Below are 14,137 nucleotides of genomic sequence, written 5' to 3' on the forward strand. Positions count from 1 at the left end.
ATGGCTGAAATAAATTAAGTTGGAAAAAAAAAAGATTCTTTGTGTGTGCATGTATAACCGTAGCTTAATTAACTTGAGAAAGAACGGTCATCAATAGTGCATTTATAGATGTGTATAAGCGTATAGAGGTTAGGTATTACGAGTATAAAATAACTAGAAAATATAGACTAAAAAATTATTTATTAATTGTATTTCGTCCAATAAAAACTAGAAAATAGGGGTGTAATAGGCATTGTGCGGCGTATATAAATCACAATTGTTTGTGCGTGCAGTTTAAATCACGGCATGGCAAAAAGTAAATTAGATAATATAGACTAAAAAAAGGAAAAAGCTAATTTGTTGGGATTTTTTCAATATCATTAGGATTCTACTCCGTATATATGTATATAAATATTTATTATATATTTTAGGGTTATTGTGGAGCTATCTGCAGGAATTGCTTGCAAAAACATGTTTTCAAAGAAGATGAGTAACCAAAAAAATGCACAACACAGTGGTGTGAGAGATTCAACAACGCATAAGCCATTATAAAGCATCTTAAATTTAAATATGTGAATAGTGATGTTTGTGAAGCGTAATGTGCGTGAGTTTATTGAATTTAACTATAGTGTTGTGAAGCATGATACATCATAGTTTTTTAGGTTTTAAATCTTTGGCTGTGGATCATAAAGTAGCATGAAAGTATTTAACTGGGGCTGTGGATTATAAAGTAGCATGAGAATAGTGATGTGCGTGCATCGTATTGTCTTTCTTTGGTGCATCGTAAGTGAGTAAACTGAAACTAGTTGTTGCTTTGTGAATCAAATTACATCACAGTATTTAGTTTTTTAAATTTAGGGATGTGGATCATGAAGTAGCCGAAAATAGTGATGTTTGTGCATCGTAATGTGGTTTTTGGTGCATCGTGAGTAAATTGAAATTAATTGTTGCTTTGTGAATCAAAATACATCATAGTATTTAGTTTTTTAATTTAGGGATGTGGATCATAAAATGGCATTCAAATGGTGATGTTCGTGTAGCGTAATATGGTTTTTGGTGCATCGTAAGTGACATTTTTGAATTGAAGTTTAGTTTTTTGAATCGTAATACATCATAGTACTAAGTTTATTAAACATTGGGCGGTAGATAATAAAGTAGCATGAAAACAGTGATGTTCGTGCATCGTAAGTGAGTTTATTGAATTTAACTGTAGTGTTGTGTATCATAAGACATCTGTAGTTTAATGGCCTGGTTTAAACATAGTTAGTACTCCCTCCGTCCCATTTTAGTTGTCATGTTGACTAACTTTGACTGTAAATAACTTTGTTTGTGTCATGTAACACTTGATATAAAATATACGAATGGATTGGGTTTCAATCTTATAGATGAATTGGCACTAGTTTCAATCTTATAGACTCTGGCGTGTTTGCAATGAGTCACATGGAAATATACAATAAGGATGGTGTTGGATTTAATGTTGGACATAAGATTGAAGGACCGGGGCAGCAAGCACAACTTGATGAGATAAGGATCAAACTTCTTGCAAAGATGTTGCTGTCAATTCAAACTATAACACTATCAATGACGACAGTGTATGTGACGAGATTAATAGGTACACAAGGTTGCCAGGATTTCAAAGGTCGGATGCTTTAGCTAGGATTGAAAAACGCATAAGTATCGCTAATTAGATGTCATGGTAGTTATGTATTTTACATTATTTAGTTGGTTTTATAATGGATGCACTTTTTTAGGTTTTACTTGTTTTTTGATGTGACTGATGGATTGGTTTCTTAAGTAGTTTAAATAAAATGTTACATTGATTATTTTGGTTACTTATGAGTAAGAGTTTGCATTTTGATTTCTTATAATTGTTTTTGAGCGACTGAGATTTAACACACAATGATCAAAATCTCTAAAACATATCTTAATTCAACATTCTATTCGATGGTGTCATTTTGTTTTGTGCTTGTGTCAAAGTAAATATAGAGATCTTAACAACTTCAGTTTTATTCTTGCAAAATTGATGTCAAGTGACGCGAAAAAGCCGAGATAAATATTGGTTACCAATATTGTTTGTGTCAAACTAGGATAACAAAATGGTATAGTGGTTCACTTCAGCATGTTTAAGTCCAGCAAGTTTTTGATACACATAGCTTTGAGTTCATTATGTGTATTGCATACGAACGATGATGAATGATATGCACATTTATAAAAGTAAGGATTAATAACATACCACATGAAAGTAAGAACATATCACATGAAAGTTAGTGTCATATATAATTGATCATACGTATATTCTTACATGCTTGAACATCATTTTAAAAAACGATTAATATAGACGCAAAGTAGCACTATCTATAGTGTCGATCAATGTGTGGCGTGCCATAACAATATATGGAATGTGTAAGATGATTGATAAGCCTCAAATTGTACATGTTTCCCTACACCGAATTGGACGTTTTGTACTAGTTTTATAGCCATTTATACTTGTTTTGTGGTGCATTATGGTATTTGCAAGTGGTTTCAGGCCTAAAGCAGGTATATTGCCCCAAATGGTAGAAAATAGCTCAGAAATGGTCCATATGCACTAACCAAAGAAGAACGAAGCTGAAACGGCAAATCCCTGCAAGACCTCGCGGCGCGAGGAGGGTGACTCGCGACGCGATCCAGGGTAATTCAACCCAGTCGCGGCGCGAGAAATGCAGGTCGCGGCGCGATTTGTGGATTTTCAAGACAGAACTTTTCACTGAAGTCCCTAGCGGCGCGATTAGGGCCTCTCGCGGCACGAGCCAGGTTTTCAACCCAGTAGCGGCGCGAGAAGGGACCCTAGCGGCGCGAGTTCTGCCTGACATCACCATTTTCTCTCTCCTGAGGTATAAATACCATCCACCACTCCATCCAAACCCTAGTCTTGGACACTTTAGCTCACATACTTATACTCCAGCCGATTTTCAAAGGTTCAAAAAGAGTTTTTCACTACTCCAACATCATTTGAAGACTTGAAGATTAATTTTAGTTATTGTGACTTCGATTTGGATTCGTTCTCTATATTGGGTACATTATGTATTCCTTTCTATTTCAATCTTTAGCTTTTACCATTATGAGTAGCTAAATCTTTATACATCTATGAAGATGAAGTGAAACAATTAGTTATGGTTGCATAGTATTTTGAATTCAAGTTGGTTTTACTTAACATTTTGTCAAGATCTTAATGGAATGATTTCTTCTACTTAAAATTGTGTTCTTGGTGATATTTGTGTTCTTAAATAGTGGTACTAGTTGAACGCAAGTATTATTCTAATTGTTTGTCTATGAACAATTTTTGCTAGGTCATTGTATGATAGTAAAGAATATAAGTTTAATAGAAATTAATTTGTTAAGTGAATTTAACGGTTGGTGGTACCACGTTTCTTTCACAAAGATAAAATTGTTGTTTAAGTAGTCAAACAAACTAGTTAGTTCAAGGAAGTGTAATAAGGTTGGTGGTACCACTTGTTGCAAGGAATTGAATTGGCTAGGTGATTGAGTCGATTTTACAACCGGAGTGCACGCCGGGTGTGTTTTAGTCTTGTCACGATTATTGTCACCAACAATATTGAAATGTGAGCTTAAACCATATGCAACCTAAACTTCTTGTGTAGCGGATTCGACATAGATGGCTTTTTAATTATTTGTTACAACTCAAACTATTTTCGCATACTCTCGATTGACACCGGTTGAGTATTTAATTTATTTTACTTGTCGATTAATTAGCTTTCTGAAACGCAAAGTGACAACTCGGTCACAAACCAAACTTTCTCTTGATTTACATTTTTACAACCTTAAGTATAACATTCAGTCCTTGTGTTCGATCCTGGTCTTACCAATTAACTATATTACATACGAACGGGTACACTGCCCGTAAGTGTGTGGTAGTCAGTAAGCGGTAGATCTTGTTATAAATAATTAAACTCGATTTCACACATCAATGATATTAATAATGATTTGGGCTTACATACGCTAATTCCGAACCAAAAACAATAAAAACAGTTTGAGTTTAATGTAGCATTTCGTCGTAAAACATTGGGACGGCTCTTGAGGACAGCTCTTGTGTCCTGCAAAGGCCGTCCGCTTTCTGTCCCAAATGGTAGTTTTTAACTGAGCCTTCGTTACACACTTCCGTGACTCCAAACTTGTTCTATAACCTTATATTGATGTTCTAAGATGTTTGGATTATATTTAGCAAAATTCAAAAATAACAACTTTTGTTTTTCGTCAAATTTGAGGTCGAAAAACTTTCTAAGTATCATGGAGCATAGCTCTTGTTCAGAGCACAACTCCAGAGCACGAATCTTGCTGAAACAAAAGTCGTGCTCGTTCTGTCCAAATCGATGAGATTTAATGAGCGCTTGTTACATAAGTTCATGAACCGAAACTTGTTACTAAGTCTTATATTATCATTCTAAGATGTTTGAAATTGCTAAAATCCAAATCTAAACACTTTGATTTTTCACCAAAATTGGAGGCCAAAATATTTCGAAGTGTTGGAGGTCAACAAAAGTCAAAATTGTGTGAATGGTCAAAATGGGTCAACATATGGATAAAATCTGATATATATTTGAATTGTGAGTGGGTTGTAGTTTCATTTCCATAAGGTATCTTGTGACTTACTCATTCCTTAATCACCCATTCTTGGTAAGCATCTTTATCTCTTTCTCCTATTCTCTTTTATGTTAATCTTGCAATGGGAAAATGCTTGGTTGTAATGGAGACATCATTGGAAGAATACATGGTTTTTGTAAATATCCATGTGGAGGATAGCTCTTGTTTAAGGCATGGCTCTTGTACATGTGCCCTAGAGGACGGCCTCATGTTATTAACTTATTATAAGTAACAAGAGTAATTAAGTACCCGTGCGTTGCGACGGTAATATAATAAGTTAATATCATCTATGCTTACAGTTTTCGATTTTGATGTGATTTTAAAATTTTAAGGTAAATTCAAAAGTTTAACTAAACATATATTATATTTATCATTACTGTTAGTTATAACTTAACTTCGATTAACCATAATTTATTTCATACTCACAATTCATGTTTGAGACATATTCGAATTTTTTTTATACAACCATATAGCTACCGTACATTAGAGGTGCAAGAATCAGTTAACAGATTTCAGTTATAATATTTCATAACCGGTTTCTAGGTTTTAAAACTGGAACCTATCTAACCGATTTCGATTAATAATAACTTGTTAACTGATATCGGTTAACCGATTCGGTTTTTTTAACCGCCCATTATAATATTGAGAAAGGGTAGCAATGGGTAAAAACAATCATTTCCGACAAGTCTGAGTGACAAACCTATATTCCAAAAAAAAAAAAAACCATATTCCAAATAAACATCATTTTCTAAACACAAAACAAAATTCACCATCCCAAATCTTAAAAACAACCAAAAACTGATGTTGGATCTGATAAAAGAAGCATTAATCTATATAGAGTACGAATATATTGAAAGCTTATGAAATCATCTGATGGTGCGATCTTTCCGATTATGTATCAATGTATACATATAATATGATTGACATATATATATGTGTGCGTGTGTGTGTGAGAGAGAGAGAGATTAACCAGTTAAAGGTTAACCGTTTAATATTCGGTTTTGGTTTTAAAACGAGTAACTGGTTAGTAACCGACGGTTTTTGTTAACCTATAATCAGTTTTTAATATTACGGTTACTAGCTGGTTTTAGTTACCAGTTACAAATCGAGTTAGTTTGGTTAATCGGTTATTTCTTGCACCTCTACCATACATCGTACGAGTATTAGGACTAGTAATTAATTATATATATATATATATATATCTAGAGTCAAAATCTGATTTGGCTTTGATTAAGTCTTAGAAAGTTATGTTTATGCATGAGTGTTTGTTAGATAGGATGCATGCTTGATTCAAGTTTAATGTTTATACTGGATCAATCTTTAAAAAACTTCATGTGAGAAAGAAAAGTATTTGATCATGGCCAGAAAAATCAACATATTTTGAATAAATCCCATTGTGACATTTTGCCCTATTATATATTGGTCAAATGTTTGTAGATTGCATGAATGGATATATTGTGCAATATTAATCAAACCTTCTATATAACTCAAAGTTGACATTTATCACTAATTAAGTATATGTGTTATATCAAATCGTATATGTTACTACTTACAAGTAGGCGAGTCATCGACTATTTCCGCCCACTTTATGGCCCATACGAAAGAATTTTGGTTTTGCCCATAAATACTTGACTCGATCGTTCATTTGAGCTAAGATGTTTTCACACACTTACATATTTTGCTCTGATTATTTAATTAGTGGTGTGGAGTAACATTTATCACCGGTAGAGAACCGCCAATAACCATAATCAACCTTTTCCTGACCCCTCCTCTAGCAAGTTCACCCCTAGTAATTAGACGACGAAATACTTACTAGACGACGAAATACGTTTAAACAAGTTGCGCCATCCGCTATATTACAAGTGATTTGCCTTAAAAAGAAAAAGACATGACGTATACTTTCAAGTGCTAAAATAATGGATATATGCACCGTCTATGTATATGTTACAAAATAGAGGTTTAATTACTCAACTAAGTTTCTCGAACACAAAAGCTTAAACAATCAACTATTACATGAAATCAATGTCATTAAAACTTTCCACGGGACTTAAGACCTTGTATATGATATAAAAGTGAATAGAATAGTTATAGTTATAGAAGGATAACTTTATTACTTGTAATTAATAAAACCCAAACAGAATACTTGTTACACTTGCAAGCTATTATATATTAACATTGCATATATATATATATATATATATCACTTTCGGTTAATTGGAAGTAGTGCAAAGATTTCTGATCACCCCATTAGTTCCGGTAAGGGGGTCAATGTCTCCCATCCTAACCATGGCTGCAGCAAAATCAGACGCAAATGTCCTCGGATTATTGCTGTACTCAGTTACAATGCTATCAGTTGAGTCTCCACTAAAGAGTACCTGGTCTGATGCAAGAAGACCTCTTCTTTGCACTAAATTTCTGAAGTAGTTGTTGTCGAATGAATTTGGTGTCACCAAATCAAGTGGTGCCAAGTTACCGTCCCCATCATTTGGACCTACTGGGCAGTTGCGTCTACGGGTACTAGCAAAACCAGCATCTATGTCTGAGGCATTGTTGTATATCCTAGCCCTAAATGTAACACACCGTGCTTGCCCAATTGTATGAGATCCTGCAGGACAACAATTATATGTAAAATCATTTTATTCTTGAGTTGAATTCTTAGATTCTTTTTTTCAAAAAAAAAAAAAAAAAAAAAATGGTAAATGGGAGGGAACCCCCTGGTCCCATATTCCCATGTACCATCTTGATACCCAGAGCGCACACCGCATAGAATTCATGTCCGGTGAAGCACCATCCTCACACATGGAACACAAAATATATTTCTCTACTTGCGTTTGGCAAGATTTGAACCTTTGAGCTTGCAGTATTCATATTGTGGGCTCATGTGATCACATGGTGACCGGAGCGGTTGATCTATTAGATTTTCATTCACAATGTTTTGGTACAGATATATATACACTTTTCGGAGTAGAAGTATACGTAGATAGTCCTCTAATTCGATGTATCCTTATTTGGAAGCTAGCAGTATAACGAAAGGAAAATTTGATGTATGGAATGAGATGAGGCCTTGAAAGAAAATGAAAAATGGAATTATACAAGTAAGACAATTGAGGCGAATCTAACCTGACAAAGCAACCATATCTCTTGGGCCGAGATTCTTTGTATTAAAGTTTGCAATGAGTGTGGCAAGATCCATATTAGCTCTTGGAAGATCACTATTGGCTTGAGTCGGGTTTGCAGACGTAGAATCTCTTCTCCCAAGCCTTACTGTCCACGACGGACCACCCACCTTCATATATCAGGTACACAAAATCTTCAATTTACCAATGAAAAGTAGATTATAGGAAGCTTATTACTTGATGCACAGTTTTAATGTGTTATTACCGCCACGGAAGCATCACGTGCTGCAACAGCCAATACATCTGCACACGAGACAACACCTGGGCATACGCTTTCAACCGCAGCTTTAGCTGCATCTATAACTTCATAGCCCCTCACAGCATTATTCGCAAATGCTGTCTTCTCACTTGGAGAATCGTCTAGCAAAATGGACGCATCACAACCCTGAAATTAATTTAGAACAACTAATGACCATGTTAATTAAATTTGCATGTTTCTAGCTAGCTAGTCAATGGAAAAAGGAGAACAAAATTAAACGAACCTGAACGAAACAGTCGTGAAAATGAAGACGAATGAGAGAGGCTGCCATGCGACGTTCACGTGACACTGCAGTCCTGATAGAAGTTCTAATGGTGGTAAGTGCATTAGGGCATGTGTTATCATAAAATGTGGGAGATAATTGAGCTTTGCATGGTATGTAGTTCATGAATGAAAGAAGTAAAATAAGTATAGGAACAAAAGTAGTTCCAATGGTCTTATGATAACCCATATGGCTGAAAAAACTTAAATTGGGGGAAAAAGAAAACAAAAGGCAAAAAAAGATTAGCTTCTTTTTGTGTTTTTGTGTATTATAACTTTAGCTTAATTAATTAACTTGAGAGAACTGTCATCAATAGCGGTATTTATAGATATGTATATGCATATACTCCGTATAGTATATGTGTACGTGTATATATCTAAAGTCAAAATCTGATTTGGCTTTGGTTAAGTCTTGAAAGTTATGTTTTTGCATGAGTGTTTGTCAGATAGGATGCTTGATTCAAGTTTAATGCTTATCCTTGATCAATCTTTAAAAAAACTTCATGTAACAAAGAAAAGTATTTGCTCATGGCCAGAAAAATCAACAATTGCAGTATTTTGAATAAATCCCATTTTGACATTTTGTCCAAATATATATTGGTCAAATGTTTGTAGAGTGCATGCATGGATATTATGCAATACTAATCAAACCTATTTATAAGTCAAAGTTGACATTTATCACTAATTAAGTATATGTCTCATATCAAATCGTATATGTTACAACTTACAAGTAGGTGAGTCATCGACTCTTTCCGCCCACTTTATATATGGCCCATACAAAAGAATTTTGGTTTTGCTCTTTATTTTTATCTTTAAAGTAACATATATGGTAGAATTCGATTATTTGAGAAATGTGTATAGTAGTTGGCTGCTTAACTAATTTTGATCCAACCATGCTTGTTTTCACTACAGTACTATATATAAACTCGTTATGTCAAATTCGCAAATGTATATCACTTACCAAATGAGAAATGAAATTGAAAATATATGTTGGCCGCAAAAGTATATAATCATGCTCTAGATATGTCATTTCTATATGTGATTTGTTTAGGCAGACGGATCAATCCTGGGGGGGCATCAAATCAAATTTAATATATAGGCCTATGCATATCATCTTTTAAGCCCAACAAACCAAGTCCAGTACTCTTGGGCTCCTGGCTAGATTTTTAGCCCAAAAGTTTACCAATAACTTTAAGCACAGATCTGTTGTTAATACTTAGTACCTATTCTAGTTTCTGTTTTGGACTCTTGGTCGCGCATGCTGCATCCTTCCATTTGATAAAAACAAAAAAGAGTTAAATGCAATAATGGCCACCGTGGTTTGTTGTTTTTTGCAACGGCAGTCCCTCTCTTGATTTTTTAGCAACAGTGGTCCCTAAAGACATGTTTGAGTTGCAACAGCAATCCCTCTCTAACGGAGCCATTAATTAGTGTCGTTAAGTTTTCTATGTGAGTAGTACGTGAAGGGTATTAATGTCCTTTCATCTAAACAAACATAGGGTGTTCAAAGGTATCTTATATTCAACCCTGTAATATGAAAATTCGGTCTGATTTTATCTGAAAAGTCGGATATTCGAACTTCGGACATCCTAAATTTCGGATCCAGATAATGATTTTTGAAAATCTCGTGCATTCGAAATATCCAAAAATATCTGAAACCTTGGATATTGAAATTCAGTATGCGAAAGTTCGAATATTCAAAAATTAGATAGCTGAAACTTGATATCCCCCAAAAATTTCGGATATTCAAAATCTCGAATAAAGGATTTCAATATCCAAACATATTCAAAATTTTGGATATTCGAAGTTTTCGAATATCCGAAGTATCCGAATTTTTTAGAAAAAAATTAAATATCCTAGATATTTTCGTATTGAGACTAAGTTTCAGAAATTTTCGTAAAATTTAAAATATTTTCGGATATTGAGAATAATCTTTTTCGATATTTTTTAGACATTTTTGGATATTTTCGTATTTAAGAAAAAAAATCGATATTTTTAAATTTTTTTCAAAAGTCACTATCCAAATTTAAGTTTGAAATATAGGATATTCGACTTTTCAAAGAAAATCGGATCAAATTCTCGGATAACAGGTTCGCATATGAATAGTTTTGAACATCCCTAGGTTTGTGTAGGTGGAAAAACATTAACACCCCTCACGTGCTAGTCACATGGGAAACTTAACGACATTAATTAACGGATTCGTTAGAGAGAGAATACTGTTGCAACTGAAACATGTCTCCAGAAACCACCGTTGCTAAAAATTCAAGAAAAGGACTGCATTTACAAAAATGGACAAAGCACAGGGACCATTCTTTCATTTAACTCAACAAAAAACTAGCTAGGAAAGAACGAGTTGCCTTCGATAGTTCAATCAAAAACTCATAAAATTTGCATTATATATTATTATTATTATTATTATTTTTTGACGAGTTCCAGATTATACTTGTCAGTTTTGGGTCTTTATTACTAAACATGGTTTAGCTTTTTTCTAGAAGATATTTTTGAAAGTCAAAGTCAAAATTAAATTATTATGTCATGTAGTGCGTTTTGAGTTTTTCCAGGATCACAAAAGGCTAGCAGTATATATTTGCTAGCTACTAGTCTACTACTGTACTATAGATTTTTCTTGTAGTGTTGACAAAATAAAGATTAGTGAGCCAGTCCATTAATTAGATTGTGAATAAAATAAAACCATCACTATAAAACGAAGGAGCAAGTCATTTCTACTTATTGGCAGAGCCTTTACAGAATATTTCTTCCGTCTCACCTTATATATCTTAATAATTTTATATTTCAAATTTTCTCTTTTAAACTTAACTGTAATAATTTATATTAGTATTTTATAATATTTCACAAATATATTTTAATGAAAAATACATATAAATTTGCTAGAAATAAAAATATGTGTTCTTTAACGGTATTTCATACTACGTTTTATAAGTAGTTCAAGGGGTTAGATGTACATAAAAAACTCTTGTATGAAAACTTTTTAATTTTACAAATGTAAACAAGCATTGGAACCCTTTTTACCCGATTGATCCAAATATTCAACTTCTTGCGCACCAATTTCTCTCAAGAATACACACTACGTATATCTTTTACACATATATAGTAGTTTAATTCTCAATTTTAGCTTGTTTTAAAATTAAAAATCATTTCACATATTATATAAAATAATAAAAATATTATTTACAAATAAGATTGAAAGATACAAATTTGAAAAATCAAATTCTAACATTTAAAATGATATTAATGTAATATAATTTGGTGATTCATCTTAAATATCTTCTTTTTTTTTCTTTTTAAAAATGAGTTTCGATTCAGACGTGTTAGAGATAATTTTAATCTTGAGTAAACTCATTATCGGGGTCCACACAGTAGATTTAAAAGATCCCTTGGTTGATTCACCTTAAATATATAATGCATTGTTAATACCGTTCAAAAATATATAAAACGCTAAATGTTATTAATTACTATATATTAAGTAACATTAAATAATAACATATATATGAGCACCATTAATTAATGTTATGGGTTTTATCAACTTTATCATAATACGAGGGTTTAAATACCCATGCTACGCACGGCGGAGTTGCAATCTATTGGTTGCATGTATAATATTGTCGGTTTTAAAATTGTTTATGAAATTCAAAGCATGAAACATTGATATTGATATACTCCCTCCGTCCCAACTTAAATGTAACATTGACTAACTTTGACCGTAAATAACTTTGTTTGTGTCATGTAACACTTGATATAAAATATATGAATGGATTGAGTTTTTAATGTACTTTTCGTTCATATAAGTTTCATCAACTACTATATAGTACAAACAAAGTTATTTACGGTCAAAGTTAGTCAACGTAACATTTAAATTGGGACGGAGGGAGTATATAATATATAAGTAACAAATAGCTAAGGAGTTAAGGAAATAATACATGTTAGCGTAATTCCATACGCATTTCCAAAGCAATGGTTGTGAATTTCGAGACCTTTGTTATTGAATGTCCGGACTTGAACCGCTTAAAACAGGAGGCATTAGTTTGTAGTTTGTAGGCGGCAACATTCCTAGCTGGTCATATTTCTGGTAACTTGTTGCAAAACTGGTCAAACAAGCAAGCTATGCATGTTAAGGAGGCAGTTCACCCATATATTTAGCCAAAAGTGTAAATAAGTAATACTCGTAGAAGTTAGTACGTAGTTTCAGCAGATAAGAGCTATTGCCTTTACAACTCTCAAAAATGAAAACACCATGATAATTATAGTGAGAATGCAATAGGAGAGTTTGTTGTTTGCGACAACTATGCAAAAGGAATCTGTCCACCAAACAGAGTTATCAAAAATCAACAATTATCTCATCTAAAAGAGAACGAAACTGCATCTTATGAAATTTGCACAACAGGTAATAACGTGTAGAGGGAAAACGTAAGTGTTTGATCACTATCTGTTGAAAAGGCATGATTAGGTGAACATGTTTTTAGAATATGCAATATATGCAGTTCCCAAAATAACGGTTTATAATTACACATTTAATAAATCGAATTTCAAGGTGGTTTTTACTACAATGTAAGTTAGATTACATAGAAAAGAATGTGATCATAATTTGCTGCTAAATTAGTTACATGAAAGATATTTTATATAATCATCAGAATGGGGTTACTTATTTCAGAACTACGGAAACAGAGGTAATCATGTTAACAATCATGATGAGAAATTGTATTGGCACAATTTAAGAAAGGCATGACTAATGATGAAAAGATCAACGAAGGAGTAGACGAACTATAATATGTCTTATGCCGAAAGCTAGTTATATGTATCCAGAACATAACTAAACTGTGGCTTTCCTTTCAGTAATTTACATTTACCATTAGGAAGAACAAAAGTCAAATAGTCAGAAAGTGTTAACCTCCATGCTTAACTATTATAGTTGGTATTTGACCATGATTAACAAAGTCGATCTTGTTTAATCTCAAGCAGCATGGCACTTTTCTGTGGTAACTCTTCTTGCTTCTTAGCCTACTATTAGGTTGTGTAAATGTAGTATATATGGATATGTCTGTAACTTTTGGTTGCTAGTTGACCCTATATTAATATTATATATTTGCTTTTGCCGTTCAAAAAAGAAAAAAACTCTTCTTGCTTCTGAGCCTACTATTTCCAGATTATTAATATACATTTAATTAGCTTATTTTTTTAAACAAACTGAAAGTAGTCCATCAAAACATATAGTAACCAAATAAGAACTGAAACAGAAGTCAAGTACAACTTATTGTACCTATATTTTGAGGGCGTAAGTTCAATATCCCGTTTTTAAGGCAATCACAAAAGGCTTTTAATCCCATTTTTGCTGTGTAACTAAAACGATGGATGTGAGGTCAACATCAGAGTAATTTGTGTATAATTAAAAAAAAAATATCGAGAAACGGAAAGAAAGATAACTTGAGATATGGGTACCTCACTTTCTAACCGCACAGAGGTAAAACTATATTATATCTATTAACAAAACAGTAGAATATTGCCATATTTTTCTACAAAACGAAAACAACGAAAATGAGAGATTAGTTAAGTATCAAAATGTTGATAAAACAAATGAGCGACTTCAAGGCTGAGAAGAAAAGGATATCGTGATCTAAAAGCCACTTGATATCTGTTAATTCAATGGCTTCTTGTCTAACTAAATCACTCTACACTCCCCTCATTTCGACCCACACGTTAGAAAATAATCATCCCAAAAAAATCAACATACATTCCTTCAGATTTTCACTTGATACATTAACGATCCAATATCATTGCAACATTGACCTTAATTTTACTTGTCCTG

General features: G+C 33.1%; 1 protein-coding gene across 1 annotated transcript; it reads right to left on the bottom strand.

The window, feature by feature from the left end:
• Positions 1-6,830: 6,830 nt before the first annotated feature.
• LOC122597786 (basic peroxidase-like) lies at positions 6,831-8,506 on the bottom strand. The gene is made up of 4 exons (XM_043770355.1): positions 8,279-8,506; positions 8,002-8,181; positions 7,741-7,906; positions 6,831-7,225 (listed from the first exon to the last, which is right to left on the bottom strand). The coding sequence occupies exons 1-4, from the start codon at positions 8,504-8,506 to the stop codon at positions 6,831-6,833; spliced, it is 969 nt and encodes a 322-aa protein (XP_043626290.1).
• Between the last annotated feature and the right edge of the window lie 5,631 nt (positions 8,507-14,137).

The sequence above is a fragment of the Erigeron canadensis genome, chromosome 4 (assembly GCF_010389155.1).
Source record: "Erigeron canadensis isolate Cc75 chromosome 4, C_canadensis_v1, whole genome shotgun sequence".
Lineage (NCBI taxonomy): Eukaryota > Viridiplantae > Streptophyta > Magnoliopsida > Asterales > Asteraceae > Erigeron > Erigeron canadensis.